Source organism: Cimex lectularius, unplaced genomic scaffold (genome assembly GCF_000648675.2).
Source record: "Cimex lectularius strain Harlan isolate CLEC.00 unplaced genomic scaffold, Clec_2.1 scaffold8, whole genome shotgun sequence".
NCBI classification, from domain to species: Eukaryota; Metazoa; Arthropoda; class Insecta; order Hemiptera; family Cimicidae; genus Cimex; species Cimex lectularius.
Window position 1 is genome coordinate 3,642,876 of NW_019392656.1, and position 15,997 is coordinate 3,658,872.

At 30.9% G+C, this 15,997-nt stretch overlaps 2 protein-coding genes across 3 annotated transcripts in view; one reads left to right on the top strand and one right to left on the bottom strand.

Annotated features, from left to right (window-relative positions):
• Positions 1-11,123, bottom strand: LOC106664530. Of its 2 annotated transcripts, none has more exons than XM_024224728.1 (6): positions 4,776-4,955; positions 4,272-4,497; positions 3,199-3,406; positions 2,889-3,126; positions 703-898; positions 1-39 (listed from the first exon to the last, which is right to left on the bottom strand). In XM_024224728.1, exons 2-5 carry the CDS (start codon positions 4,495-4,497, stop codon positions 719-721), a joined length of 852 nt encoding a protein of 283 aa, XP_024080496.1. In that variant the 5' UTR covers positions 4,776-4,955; the 3' UTR covers positions 1-39; positions 703-718. The 2 variants fall into 2 exon arrangements, with proteins under 2 accessions (XP_024080496.1, XP_024080495.1); XM_024224727.1 differs by lacking the exons at positions 1-39; positions 4,776-4,955 and adding exons at positions 259-523; positions 9,064-11,123.
• The window catches only part of LOC106664529 (ectopic P granules protein 5 homolog), a 20,305-nt gene continuing 13,022 nt past the window's right edge, over positions 8,715-15,997 (top strand). The window contains exons 1-12 of the mRNA XM_014390335.2: positions 8,715-8,826; positions 11,242-12,006; positions 12,063-12,218; positions 12,299-12,558; positions 13,343-13,499; positions 13,557-13,721; positions 13,826-14,043; positions 14,108-14,313; positions 14,367-14,536; positions 14,603-14,743; positions 15,591-15,754; positions 15,819-15,954. Of these exons, the coding sequence (XP_014245821.1) occupies positions 8,806-8,826; positions 11,242-12,006; positions 12,063-12,218; positions 12,299-12,558; positions 13,343-13,499; positions 13,557-13,721; positions 13,826-14,043; positions 14,108-14,313; positions 14,367-14,536; positions 14,603-14,743; positions 15,591-15,754; positions 15,819-15,954 (2,559 nt within the window). The 5' untranslated portion in view covers positions 8,715-8,805. The remainder of the gene's footprint in view (positions 8,827-11,241; positions 12,007-12,062; positions 12,219-12,298; positions 12,559-13,342; positions 13,500-13,556; positions 13,722-13,825; positions 14,044-14,107; positions 14,314-14,366; positions 14,537-14,602; positions 14,744-15,590; positions 15,755-15,818; positions 15,955-15,997) is intronic.

The window sequence follows — 15,997 nt, forward strand, 5'->3', positions numbered from 1 at the left end:
GCCAACGTTTCGATCTTTTATTGAAATCATCTTCAGGGCCTGGGATTTACAAACAATGTTTATATTTAACAACTGCACACTTTAATATAGTAAAGAAAAAGCAATATTCACAAGGGTTTGAAAGGATTACAATAAATTATGGAATGTAAAAAAATATTTATTTGTTGTTTTAGTTCATACTAGAGGTATTATTTTATTATTGCACTATACAATTATATTTTATTTTCACAAAAAGTTCGAAACAATCGTCATTAGAACTTTATTAAACTATGATGTTTGAGAAAAATAAAATAGTGCACTAAAATAATACCACTTGTTTAAAGAAATAGTTTGATGAAACATACTAGAATCAAAATAAAAAATAAAAATCCAGAAAGACCAAATAAGAGAAAAATGACTATAACTATAGCTAATGGCAATAAAAAAAAGTGTAATGACAGAAATTAAAGCTGACTTAAAAAAACAAAGCCAAACTGGAATCAATTTTCCGTCCAATGAAAATTTACACCTTTCAAATACCCATCTGTAAATAACAAGTGATTTAATGTGCCTTTACTTAGTTTTATTACTATTCTATGTTTGCAATTAGTATAATTACAATTTTAAATTTTAAAATACCTATTGGTTTTTTAAACATAATTTCATAAAGCAACAGGATATTAAATATAATTCATTACCTTATAAAGAAATAAATTAACTTACCTATTTGTCGTGTCATTTATAGCAATGAACAGAGAAACAATCCTCCAGTTATAAGTGCTGTTATAAAAAGGAAGTCACGTTTCAGATCACTCATAGGAACAAGAGAATTTTCCATCGATTGAACTTTTCTAAGTTCAATCAGAGGAAAAATTACATGCAACAAATCCGGTATCATAAAACTGACATCTCTAAGCACCTGGAGAAAAATAAAAATAAATTTTAGACTTGGATTAATCGTTAAACAACAAACTATATAAGATGCTAAACACAAGTGCTGGCTGTTATTAACAATCATACATTTAAACAGAAGGGTTTTAATTTTTTTAATAAAAACACATTTCACATCTTTAGGTTTTTAATGTCTCCCTTATAATAATACATTCAAAGACAAGTTTAATTTTTTTTCATTAAAATAATGTGCATAATTAACTTTAAAGTTGTGTGTGGTTTATAAAAATAATCAACTGAATTAAAATTATCGATTTGTGTTTGATATTGAACTTTTACTCCTTACAAACAACAAAATATAGAATTTTTAATATCATGAAGCTTTGTCTTTGAACGTTTGCCTTGCGCAGGATCACCTCTGATTTTTATGGAATGTGTATAAAGATGTGTCTCACCTCACCATTTCTGATCTGCTTACAATGTGAATTGATCACAGATTGTGAATTTGTAATTTGTAAGTAAATCTTTTAAACTTTTTCTTAAAGTTTATTTAAATAAAAGAAATTAATCAATATTGTGATTTCATTTGTTGTAAATAGTAATTTTGTTATTTTTGAAAATGTAATAAGAGATGTCATAGTAGAAATTTAATTAAATAAATACCCATATTTGCTTGAAAATGTGAAATAAGACAAATAAACTGTAGGTTATCGTGCACAAAAATATAAAAGAGGAACTCAAAGAGTTGGCATGCTTACAAAAATATTAGCCTCTGAAAGCAATCATTAAGCAACAAGATTAACAGACATAAAATTTCATGCTGCAAAAATCACAAAAATGATTGAAAAATTAATTTATATAAGCTCAAATCTGCACATATTTACACACATGTACAGAGTCAAGCTTTTGCAATTTACAATAAATTGTCAGCAGGCCTCAAGAACCACCCACTCGGGAGTTGGGTGTTGGCAGTCCGGGGTCAGACCTCATTATTATACATACAGCCACCGAGTTTGGGCTCAGGATGTCAACTATTCAGCACCCAACGCATGTAGTTCCTAAATCCAAACCCATCACCCTCTCACTCATTCTTAAATACCATACCACAATACTGGTGGTGGAGTACTCCATATTCCTCCATCCCACTGCATATTTACACTAATAAATACATTCACTCTCAACATACACTAGGGAAACAAAACTATCATTACTATATTCAATAAAACAACCCTGTTTCCTCCAAAAATTGGAACCAGGGATCTAGATAGTTGCTGCCGTGCTCAAGCACGACTCTCATATCAGGCAGCAATCCTCTAGGCTCTCTATATAGAGTCAAGGATTTGAACCCTTCAATTAGGTGGGACATCGAGCAACCTTTCTCTACATGCTGGACACATATGCATGCTTTGGCCCAAAAGTAAGTGTTTGTGAGTCAATCTAGCATCTTTAATCGTGTGAGGATGAGCCTTCTATGATTCAGATTTTCTAAGGACAGTGCTCTTGATATGTGGGAGCTTCTCTACTGACCCGGCCCACCTTCACCAATGCTATGGCCTTTTAATCATGTTTTTTATTGCAATTTTAGCATCAGAGATTCAGATGCAATGAATAAGAACTAGAAGGAGTTAAAATTAAACCTGTATCAATAAAGTGAAATGAAATAAATAAATTATTAAAGATAAAAAATTGCTTGTTTTTCTCAACACACTTCTTTAAAAACCAAAAACCTTCATTTTCTAAATTACCAGAAGTGTTTTGATTTAAAATGGTTACCCAATACTCACAAACTTTTTGAACTTTCAGCTAAAATAATGGGTCTTTTGCCTAAGATTGATTTGTTTTTATGTCCATGTGCTTTTATTTTTCTTGCAAAATTTTACAATCTACATGAAGCATTGGTTTGATAAGATTCCCAAATGTGAAGCTTGTTTTATATACTTAAATACAAAGCATCCAATAACATAACTCTACTGTTCAATGGTCGTTATCATACCCATAGAATTCTACTATGTTTTTACCTGGTGGAGGTGGCCTTCTCCTTTTACCACATTCAGTATAAACTGGTCTAAGCTTCCGGCAATAACATGCAGAACTGCAATGCTGACTATACATAAAGCTTTCCTTTGTGTCACAATTGACCTGCTATCCGCTAATTGTAGTACCAAAATGGAAGAAAGCAATTCTGTGCTAGTAAAAAACAACTGATGATTCCATTGGGCATAGTAATCATCATTCCAGTAATTTACATACATCCACCTATAAAAATTAACTTGACCCTCAGGTAAAAAGTCCTAGACATTGTAAAACAGCTTACTCAATATTCCTTACCAAGAGTAATAATGCGAAAATATAGATGATATAAAAAGGAGCAGCATGCTATATCTTAAATAACTTTGAAGGCATAATGACATTAGTCTTCTTATACTCTCATAAAACATTATGATACAAATTACTGTCATAGCCCAAATTTTCAGCATATTTAATGATGCATTGAAATAAATGTGCTTATATGAAGCAATTCCTGTTTCGTAAGTACCTAATGTTAAATACAAATTTAATCATAAAAAGTACAAAAGGCTTTTATCATAATTATGTAGCAATGTTCTAATCAAAAAGTATAATATTAACAATAGAACTGTATTATTTAATAATAATTAATAATTAAGTACAAAAACTACTTCTGAAAAAAATCCATAAATAAAATTATATATTTGCAAAGTAAATTAATTTTGCTCATTAATCAATGCTCAACTGTATTGCAACAAGAAAAATAAATATGAACTTTAATGTTTTTAATGAATATGAATGAAATATTTTATATTATTATAACTCATAAATATAAATTAAAACCAAAATAACATATTAAAACAAAAGTAATAATTTGGGTATATTTTAAATAAATGCGTTATGAATCAACCATGTTCAGTAAGTAAAGCTTTTGGTCAGCTAAATATTTTATGCTACCCCCAAAAAATCAATCATAAATAAGAATTTGGAAATATCAGTAAAATGATACTTTCAAACTGAATTATTAATAATACACCATAAAACATTAATAAAATAAAAATGAAAAATAAAAACGTATTCTGATACCTACATAACACCAAAAATTTCTACATTTTTATTAGTTAACAGTGATTACTACATTTAAATAAATTCTTATCACATATTTATTTTAAAAATTAATAAATTTTAATAATTAGAAAATAAAAGCACATTATAAGAGTTAATAAAGAAAAATGTTTAAAACAAAGGTGATTGTGAGAAATAAATCTTGAAAGCTTTTGTTTCCAAAAATAGCTATGCTTAATTAATTGTTGCAATTATTTTTTAAAAATTTAGCTTCGCATAGGGAACATGTGCCACAAAACCAAAACTTAACAACTTTTAGCTGGATCTACCTTTAAAGACTGTGTCCCAGCACGAGCAGGAGCAATATCTCCGATCAACCCTCCTGGAAAAGGATTGCCAGACGTAGTAAAGTGTCGCTATATGGATCGGAGGGATGAGGGCAGGTGGCAGGCAGCCTATGACCTTGGCGACAAACGAATCATCGATGCTAAAAGGAATGAATTTGTAAGGACTCGCTAAGCCTCGCAGCTTCCCCAAGGTGCATCCGAAGGCCATCTTAAAACAGATTAATTTGTCATGAGTAATCCTGGCTTTTTATAATATGGCATACATAAAGTTTCATCATGAAGTAAGACTTCATTTTTGTGTGTAATTAATTACTAAATATTTAATAATTGCTTATAATCAAATGTTTCAAGTAGATTGATTTTTTAATCTACATTATTAAAAATTTATCAAATCAAACATCACATTTAAGTTTATAAAATAAGATTTGTTTCATATTTCACAATGATTATTTAACATGATTAAAACAATTTTCTTTGAAGATTTACCTGGAGCTGAAGTACCAAGGCAAATCAAGTTCTTTTGCTAAATTGGTTGCTAAGTTGGTCAAGTATGGGCCTCATCTTTTTCCCATCTCATTGAAGTAAGAAATACTTAACATTTCAATTTACGATCCATTTAGTTTTTTAATTGCAACCTATACACAGATTTTATAAACCAATTCTGTAGCCAAAACATATCAGTTAATTGATTATAAATTTCAACTTTGTTTTTACTCTAAATTAAAAAAAAAACAACATATTTTACAAAAATTTTATATTCACTTATCCAGTATTCTTTAATGTTTTTTTTTAATATATAAGATTAGGTGGCTATTCAGAGAACAGCAAATGAAAATGAAAAAGGATGGAAGAGGAGCACAGTTTGTTTTCATAAAATTATAGACTTCTTTCATTCCTATTTCATCATTAAATTTTCATCATTTAGATTATATAGAAAAGAATCACACACAAATGGAAAAAAATATTTATATTCATTTAAACATTTTCTTGCACCCTAACTTTCATTTAGTGAATATACTTTTTTCTTTTTATAATTTATTAGCCCAATAAATATTCATACATCAATGAAGTGCTTTTAAAAACTAATTGTCAACAGTACATTTTTATTTTGATCACGTTTGATACAGTTTATAGGGGTATCAGAGCTAGCAGTATTTGTCACTGTAGATAGTAAGACCTGACTTATCTCTTTTACTTTTATAGACAGCAGCAAAATAAACATTTATTTATCAATGAAGTGCTTTTAAAAATTAATTGTGAACAGAGCACATTTTTTTGTAAACTGTAGCCTAAACATGCCAGTTTATTTATTATTATTTGACCTTTCATTCAATAATTCAAATGATAATAATAATTCCTTTCATTCAAAACCCTAGGATTTCTTATTAATTTGTTCTATTTTGTAAAATAGTCAGAGAAGAGGACATAAAAGTGAGAAAAAGAATAAAATGAAAGATTTTAGAATTGTAATGCCAATTCTGTTTTACAATCATTCTTGTCCAGACAGTATAAAGGATAAATCATTTTTATTTGTATTTTTTTAAATCATAGTTTGTCAACAAAATAAACATTTATATTTCAATGAAATGCTATTAAAAACTAAGTGTGAAAGTATACTTTTTTCCCCAATAATTGGCTTCTCCACTCTATGCATGCCAGTTAATTTATTTATTTGACTTTTTATTTGACCAATTATTTATGTTGACCCAGGATTCTCTATTATTATGATTACAATCGATCTGAAAGAAGGGAGAACTGTATGACCAATCTTAGACTATTAAAAGTAAAAAGTGAAGTAATTCCAATCGTACAGGAGGGCTTAACGTCCAACTACCTGTTGGGTGTTGCCGACGAGGGGTCAAACCACTTTACATTTTTCACTTTTCATAAAAAGCCACATGCTCTATCGTGATTCGAACCCAGAACTGATAGGGTGGCAAATACGAGCCAGACACCTTAACCACTCAGTTACTGCAGTCCCCATCTGAGAATATTATAATACAGTCTCTGATTTAAAATAATCTTAGCCAGATAATTTTAAGAAATATAAATCATTTATATTTGTATATTTTTATCATATAGAAAAGTCACATTAATAACAATTGATTAGCAACAATTTAAAGTTTTTTTCTTGCAACTAAGTACCATAATACAATACTTCCATTTAGTAATTATATGGCAGGTTCAAAAACTAATTGTGAACAGCAACAATTTTTTTACAAATTTAAATCAGTGCATTTTTAGCCTAAACATGCCTGTTAATTTAAAATTACTTTACTTTTCATTTGACCAATTATTAAAATAATTTTTTAATTGAAATTGAGACAAGATTTGTTATTTTGACCAGCTGGCTAATTCATTTTATAGGATAGCCAGAGCAAGTAATAGTCGACAGGGCATAGTTATAGCCTGCCTCATCTTTTTTACTGGTATAGTTCGTCAGCAAAGTAAATGTTAATTTGTCAATGGATTGCTGTTAAAAACTAATTACAAATATTACATTTTTTTTCATCAATGCATTTTGCAGCCTATGAGTGGCAGTTATTTATTATTTGACTTTTTATTCAGCCAATTATCATTTTCCATTGAAATTGAATCAGGATTCTTTAATATATTGATGACAATATTAAATTTATTCCATATGAGTCAGAGGAAAGGTCATAAGAGTGAGAAATGATGGAGAGAGAGCAATATGTTAGATCTGAGAATATTACAATGCTGATTCTGTTTTACAATCATTCTTCAGACAATGTCTAAATCATTTGTATTTGTATATTCTTTAAAATCATAGTTTGTCAGCAGAATAAATATTAATTTTTATATTAGCATAATTGTTATTAAAAATAATTGTGAACAGTACATTTTTTAAATTTTTTTTTTAAATTTCTCTATTACTATGATCATAATGATTAATTTATTTTGTCAGATAGTCAGAGTAAAGTATGAAACTGACACAGGGTTCATGATTATTTTAACCAGGTGGGCGATTAATTTTCTAGGATAGTCAGGAACCAATAGAAGCTGTCAGTGCAGATAGTCATAGCTGCATCTCTTTTATTAATACAGTTTGCAAGCAGAATCCGCATTAATTTTTATATTAGCAGAAGTGCTATTAAAAATGAATTGTGAACAGTACAATTTTTTAATTATTGCATTCTACAGCCTACACATGCCAGTTAATTTATGAAAATGAATATTTTACTTTTCATTAGTGCGATTATTCAAATTGACCCCAGATTCTCTATTACTATGGTCACAATGATTGATTTATTTTGTCTGATAGGCAGAGAAAAGTTTGAAACTGACACAGGATTCATGATTACTTTAACCAGCTGGACGATTCATTTTTTAGGATAGCCAGAGCCTGGAGTCATCAGCGCATATATTGATAGCTGCATCTCTTTCACTAGTATAGTTTGTCAGCAGAATCCACATCAAATTTTATATTAGGAGAATTGCTATTGAATTGTAAACAGTACAATTTTTTAATTATTTCATTCTACAGCCTACACATGCCAGTTAATTTGTAATTATTTGACTTCATTGGTGCAGTTGAATAATTGACCCTGGATTCTCCTACTACTATGATCACAATGATTGATTTATTTTGTCTGATAGTCAGAGAAAAGTTTGAAACTGACACAGGATTCATGATTATTTTAACCAGCTGGACGATTCATTTTTTAAGATAGCCAGAGCCAGTAGTAGTCGTCAGTGCAGATAGTAAATAGCTGCATCTCTTTTGCTTATATGGTTTGTCAGCATAATAAACATTCATACATCAATGGCGTTATTTTAAAACTAAACTGTAAACGGTATACAATTTTTTACAATAATTGCATTCTGCAGTCCATACAAGCCAGGTATTTATCATTTGACTTTTTATTTGTGGATCACACTGTTTGACTAAGTTTGTACAATAGATGGAAAATAGGCCATGAGACAGGATGGAGAGTGAGCGATAAACATATCACAGATCCTTAGAATATTATAAAGCGTACTTGTCGTTTAATAAATTTAAACATTCTTTTTACATCAGATTTAAAAGACTGTAAATCTTATGGATTTTCATTCAAGATGGATCGAATTCAATGAGAAAATTTGATTTACAATCGTTTAAAGTTCATTTACAGCTAAGACATGCTCTATTGACACAAATGTGAAAAGTTTTGAATTTTTCTTTCTCTCTCAAGACAATCCAGTTAAATTTATATCACCGCAATGAAAAGTTTATTACACCAAAATGCTTCAAGCTTCTAATAAATATTACGATCTAATCATTTCTAATTATTCACCCAGGATAAAATCAGAGAAGAGATCAAAGAATAAACTCTGTGCATAGCAACCGAATGCCAAGGAAATCTTATCAGGCTGGGGTAGCCTTTGTAATCAAACACTACCTTCCAGCCCTATTCATCGCATTTTATTGTTTCAGTAAAGGAAAAAATGTGATTTTTCCGCATTTTATATATTTACAGAGTTCTTTGAGCATTTGTTAATTGAAATAATTGTTGCAATGGAAGCTGTAAAGGTCAAGGTGAGTGTAATCAGTCGATATGTTTCATTTTCATCGACTCTATTGTCATTTCTTTACAGATATCACTTCACACTAATCCATTGTTATGCCTATTTAAAGACTCAGTACCAATCAGTATAGAGACAAAACTTAAAAAAATTATATATATTTATAAACAAAAACAAAAGTGTTTATTTATTCTTGTATGTTTAATTTAAGGCAAGAAATAAAAAGATATTTTAATCCCTCATTTCTTACTTGAGCCGTTGACAGGTGCAAGAAGGTCATTTGGTTTAAAACAGACTCATTGACGTTTTCAACATTTAATTCAAGAAAATGCAACCAATTTTATAAACAAATACAAAATTACAAACTTTTTATTTTTGAATATTTCTCGTGACTCTCATATATATAGTTTTAAGCAGTTAATTAGGCAGTTTAGTAATTTTTCAGTGTTATCTGTCACGTTTCACCATTTTGAATTATGTGTTTGTTGACAAATTGACAAAGATAACACCATTACCGGGGACTGAAGTAGTAGACTTGTTAGGTGTCTGTCCCTCTTATGTTAAATGATAGAGAGGTCCAAGAGTCCTAATTTTGCATGATTAAATAAAACAATCAATCAATCATTTTAATCCTTGGTATTAGAATCAATCACACACACACTCAAATACCTTGTTCTGTGTTCTCCCTTTCATTTTTCTCTCCCTCTATTACGTATATCTATATTTATATCCCTATATAAATTTAATTATGTCTATATATCTTATTATCGCTTTGTCAAATCGCTGTCTCTCACTAAAACTCACTCACTTGTTTCACTTTTTTTAAAACACACATATACACTCACTATGTCAGTCTGTGTACTTCTGCATGCATCTCTTTTTTTCTCATTTAATTTCTCCCTCTCATTTGCTTTTTCCCTCTAACTACCTTATATATCTATCCTATCATTACATCTCCTTAATTAATTCTTTATTTTTTATTATTAGTCTTTCTAGTCGCCATCTATCTTCCTTTCTCTATTCTCTCTTTATCCTTCACATTATATATAAATGTCTTTGAGACAAAATAAATAAAAAATGTAATATAATAAATATAAATAAAAAAGAAATAACTCAAAGACGACGTTATGCAAAATTATTGAAACCACTGTAAACATTACTATTTGATTTGGTATAGCTATTTTAGTCTAATGTCTAGATGCTACTGATTCAGCAGTTATAAGGAATTGTTTTTAACACATCTTCATCTTACTGTTTATGTGTACAAATGTGACCCAGCAATTTGATAATGCAAACAATATTTTGAATAAACAAATGAAAATATCAATGATTTGTTAAAAAAGAAAATGTAAATAACAATAGTTCAAAACTTTAGGATAAAGAAAGAGGAAAGCTCTAAAGAAAAGAACATAACGAAATTTTAAAAAAATACGAAAATCTCAACTTTTAATAGTAACTATTTGATAGATTTTTTTGAGCTTTTCCTTTTTAAAAATTTTGAAGTTGAAAGTTATGCTTTGCAGACTTCCTGCTTGTAAGTGCAGTACGTTTCTGATTTTTGTATATTGTAGATTTAAAAAAAAGATTTATTGATTTTGTTTAATATACGACAGAAAGTGATTTGGAATTTGTTTTTAGAGCGTCCAACTAGTATTTGCCATACTAGCGCAGTTCCGGGTTCAAACACCAGCAAAATCCATGGAATAATCAGAAAATGTATTGTAAAGTGGTTTGACCCTCATCTGAGATGGATAGTTGAATGTTAAGCCCTCCTATGACAGGAATTACTTTGCTTTTAAATTGTGTTTAGCGTTGAAAGTCCCTGACAATTTGTTATATTTCGACCTCAACAGTTTAACTTATGATTTTAGGTAATAAACCTAGGGATAATAGACCTATTATAGAACCTATAGGGATAATAAACCTATTATCCTACCTTCGAGAAGGAAAAATCATAAGTCTCTGACAATCTTTTATGTATGAGGATTTATATATTACATATAATTTCAAGAATTACTTAACTAAACCAATACGTTGTCTAGATAAATTTATGTTTTAAATAATTTAACAATATATTTGGTAGGATCGAGGATGTGGTCCACAGAATGTTCTAGTGTTGAAACTATGCCAAGCTTTCAGTGTTTTATTTCACCTTCTTAAGGGCTCTACAACATATAATATTTCATAATTGTCATGTGTGTAAGTGAAAATCAAAAATCAACTCGCTTTTCCAACTTACAGATTCTTTGCCACTGTGTCTGTGTTTGATTTTCACTTACATCCTACCAAATATATTGTTGAATAACAGCTGGTTGATCACCTTTACATCATTAAAGAATTTAATATATAAATTTAAAAATGTGAAAAGCTGTATTCTTCAGCTATTAATTATTCATATAATTAAATAATAGTTACGTTTTATTTTTAGACCAAACATAAAAAGTCCAAACAAAAATGTACAGTAAATTTAGGAGAAACTGCTCCTCTTTGTGAACAGGAAGAGGTGGGTGTTGGGTGCATTGTAAAAACAGAAGATGAAGTAAAACCCAAGAGTCACTTTGAGTATGATGATAAAAATTCATCAGCTGAAGAAACGGAAAGGCTGCTTCACTGTCAATCCCCAGATGTGGAGTCTGTTAAGACAGTTGCACTTTTGAACAAGCTCGATTTAAATGAGAAGGACTCCGGTAGTACTGAATTAGAGGAAATTGTTGCAAATGTTGTACCAACAGTACCCGAATTGGCCTCGACACACTTCCAAAATCTTATATCAAATCCGCTAAATGAAATTGACGAACGTCTTGAAGCGGAATTAACAGCTAAAGATGATATCGACACTGACATACAATTTCCTTACAGTGATATTGAAGATGAATTTGCAGATATGTCCAACATCCTGTCACAGACTCAGGAACTGCCTTCTTTCACAGAGGCGCAACTGCTCTCTTTATACATAAACAATGAAGTGGGAAGGTGCAATAACTACATTGAAAGTTTCATAGATGGTGAATTAAGGGGTGGTATTGCCCTGCGACACCCCCTTTACGACCTTCTCGCCAATTATGTCAAGTTCAGAGAGAAACAGTTTTCAAATTCTAAAGAAGTTGAAACTTTAATTCAAGATAGCAAAAACATACAGCAGCAATTGTGGATTCTAAACATCACAAAAATAACTGAATCTGGAGAGTGCCAAGTAAGTAAATTTGAAGAAGAATGCTTTTATTTAATTATTTAATTTTTATTTTTCAGGATGGAAATCCAGTTGAAGCAAGTCATGAATATCAAATTGGATCTTTTAACACTGATGTCCTCGCAAAGTTAGTAACAAACCTGGCAACGATTAGGGAAAAAGTTCATGAACAACATGCATTATTTACTTATAGTGTGCAAATTACAAAATTAGAAGTAAGTATATCGTTAATTAGATTGTAGATCTAGATTACAAAACTAATTTGCTTAATTTATATCAATTGTTGGCTCTTTAGATAGACAGTTACGTGCAGAAGATAGCTCAGAAATTTCCTAACATTCAGTCAAACTACCCTGTCTCTTTAATGGAGGAAAACTATGGAAAAAGCAATGAACTGTGTCAGGCGATATCTGTCCTGTTTCATTTTCAGAGGCAACACCACAAAGACCAAGGTTTTATTCAAGAGGCAAGGCAGTGGTTGAGTAACTTGATCAGCATCCTGCTCAGGGTAGCTTCCTGGCATGATCATGTTTTCATTATTAGTCATGTTTTGAGGTAAGAGGTATTACAATTTTTTTTTTTTTCTTGGATCTTAACTTTTGTCATGGCATGTGATTTATTTAGTTTGTGAGCAGAAAAAATATTAATTTTTATATTAGCATGATTGTTATTAAAAATAATTGTGAACAGTACATTTTTTTAATTTTTTTAATTTCTCTATTACTATGATCATAATGATTAATTTATTTTGTCAGATAGTCAGAGAAAAGTATGAAACTGACACAGGGTTCATGAATATTTTAACCAGGTGGGCGATTAATTTTCTAGGATAGTCAGGAACCAATAGAAGCTGTCAGTGCAGATAGTCATAGCTGCATCTCTTTTATTAATACGGTTTGCAAGCAGAATCCGCATTAATTTTTATATTAGCAGAAGTGCTATTAAAAATGAATTGTGAACAGTACAATTTTTTAATTATTGCATTCTACAGCCTACACATGCCAGTTAATTTATGAAAATGAATATTTTACTTTTCATTAGTGCAATTATTCAAATTGACCCCAGATTCTCTATTACTATGATCACAATGATCGATTTATTTTCTTTAGTTAAGTTAGTAACAAACCTGGCAACAATTAGGGAAAAAGTTCATGAACAACATGCATTATTTATTTATAGTATGCAAATTACAAAATTAGAAGTGTTCATTCTTAGTCATGTTTTGAGGTAAGAGGTATTACAATTTTTTTTTCTTTTTTCTTGAATCGTAACTTTGGTTGTTCATGTGATTTATTTAGGAAATTTGAAGTTTTGATATAGTGGTTTATCTATTTTGTAGGTGTCCAGGAGGTATGTCAAAGTGGGCAGTTCCTTTTATTCAAATACCCCAACCTCCTCCGAAGTGCATCAACCCACTTGCCTACTTGAACCACATGATTGCAATAATTTCCATCATCGTATCTCCAATTAAGGATAGAGAATTGTTTCTGTCTCAGGTGTGTTGTGCGGAAATTGTTTTGGTTGGTATTTGTATTAATGGAATTTGTTTACAGCTTGAAAAGTTAAACTCTAATATCAAAAGTGAGGATGTATGGGTCATCGTTGACTCGGAGGGTGAGGAGGAAGAAGAAAATGCGAACAATTCTCAGGCAAATTTAAAAGAAAATGACATTATTTCTATTTTTAATCAAATTCCATTGGACAGTTTATTTAGACAGGTAAATTTTAACAAAAATATTTATTTTAATTATTAACAATAAAGAAAGATAATACTGATTCATCAGTTGTTGAATTGATTTTGATTGCACCCATTGAATTTCAGACATTCCTTATAATAACAAATGACAACAATGATGTATTTGCACAAATAAGTAGCAGCCATTTATTAAAGATATTTGCAATAAGCAGATACTTGATTAAAATTTTGGAGCAGGGTATAATCACGTACCACTCCATCAGGTACCAACAATTTGCAAAAAGACTAGCCAGCATCATTTTGCATATAGCCCAGTATACCACTGATGCCTGGGAAATTCATAAGTATTGTTAAAAATTTGCATTAAATTTTGTTTTGATGTTTAATCGTTGACGCAATTATAATTAGGTTCGAAGGTGGTGAGAACAGGGATGAGAGTTTTATGGACAGGCTACAGGCCGAATACGACAACATAATTATATGCGCATGTTCTGCGTTTCAAGCGACAGCGCAAAAATCTGTTCTTCAGTTTCTCATTTCGCTTCCGTTTGGACTTGTTTCGATGCACACTCTGTGGAAGCTTTTTCACATGGTGATGCATACGGATGCCGGAGGTAATAATTTATCAGATCGTTTTTATTTCGCATCTCATCGATGACATCAACAGGAAAACTTTGCAAAAACTATGCAGAGTGGTCGGCAAGCTGGGAAGAAAAGGTTGTTCACTTTTCCGATGCCGAGTTATATTATATTCTCACATCAGTTTCCAATATGGCATTATCTAGGATGTTCGCAGACTGGGTTTTTATAAAAATGGTTACCGTATCCCTCTTGCAAGTAAGTTTATTTTTTTAAATAAATAATTTCGATTTGTTTACTGAATCGATTAATCCTATATTTTAGATTGGGTTCGTCAATATTTCAACCAGGGACACTTGTTATAAAACTTGCAGATCACTTTTGTCCAACATGGCTACAAAATATCCTTCTTTAATTACAGTCGTTTTAAAGAAGCTTAGAGTCCTATTACCTCAAACTGGAAATGTGAGTTTTTTTATGTGATAAACTATTTACTATTTCTTCATCATCAATTTGAAAATAATTTTTCTTTGTGACATTGCAATCAAAAATGTTTAATCAGATATAGCGGTGGGATGTTGTGGGCCTCAGCTTTAATACTCTGTTTAGGTGGTAATAAAGTGTGTTATTGTGGTCTGATATCATCAACCTCCTAAATAGAGTATCAAAAATGTTTAATTTTCTGTAGCATAATTGTCTATGATCATATTGATTTAACTGTCAGCTGGGGTAGGGGACCGCGGTAACCAAGTGGTTAGGGCGTCAGACTCTCAGCTAGTAGATCTGTGGTCATGGGTTCAATTCCTACCTTTGCCTTTATATTTTTCTTACTCAAAAGGGGAGCACTGGCCGCAATTAAATTTGACACGGCACTCATCAATGGAAGGTCTGGGGCGGGATCGGATCTCAGTGACCCTGATTTTGGTCCCAACTCCCTTTGAAAATGAGTTTCTTAGAAGGAAGAACACCGGCACACCGGGGGCTCAATTCACACACATATTGCAAGCTCCTAAATGCCAAAATGGTACCAGGAAGGAGTACAATAGCTGTAAATAAAAAAAAAAAATAAAAAAAAACTATTTGGGTCTGTTCGTTGTGACAATTTAACAAATAAACACTAAACATTTGAACATAATAACCAGAATAACAGACTTAATCTACAATAAATCAAAAACACTGGCATAATAAAAATAGTACTCATTTAACAAAGAGGACACAACTGACAAAATAAATAACAAATTAACCAGTAAAGCCATGCTGAAACCTGTTTCAAGACAGGTTCATCAATTTACAAAATTTTCCAAATTTTCAGCTTAGCCTTTACATATTTAAAGACCTCCCATTGTATTCCTGGAGGCCGACAGAAGATGATTTAAGCCTGCTTGAACATTGGTTACTTGCGTGCCCTTTGAATTCCATCGAGGCGTCCTTAGCAAGATTCATTCTGTATTACATGAACTGGGGCTTAAATCCGAAGTAAGGCCTTTTCCCATGCATCAATGTATTCTAGAAAAAATAACATTTTGTACTTTTATTTCAGCAATTCTCATGAGCTCTTTCTTCCTCGAGAATTCCATTGCCAAGTGGCACTGTTTGTTGTCAGGTTGTCTATAATCCACTGTCCTGAAACTCCAACTTCAGCCCATTCTACAGTCATCGCCGACACTATTAAACAGGTTAAACATCCTATTAACAAGTTAAGTTATTAATTATAAGATG

What these genes read in the sequence shown, in the direction of transcription:
- LOC106664530 (XM_024224727.1), bottom strand. Translation starts at nt 9,093, where the DNA reads ATGACCTTCTTGCACCTGTCAACGGCTCAA. An exon ending in TGCACCTGTCAACGGCTCAA is followed by an intron (nt 4,498 to 9,063) that starts GTAAGAAATGAG and finishes ATCTGTTTTAAG; the next exon opens with ATGGCCTTCGGATGCACCTT. An exon ending in GAGAAGGCCACCTCCACCAG is followed by an intron (nt 899 to 2,888) that starts GTAAAAACATAG and finishes ATTTTTCTCCAG; the next exon opens with GTGCTTAGAGATGTCAGTTT.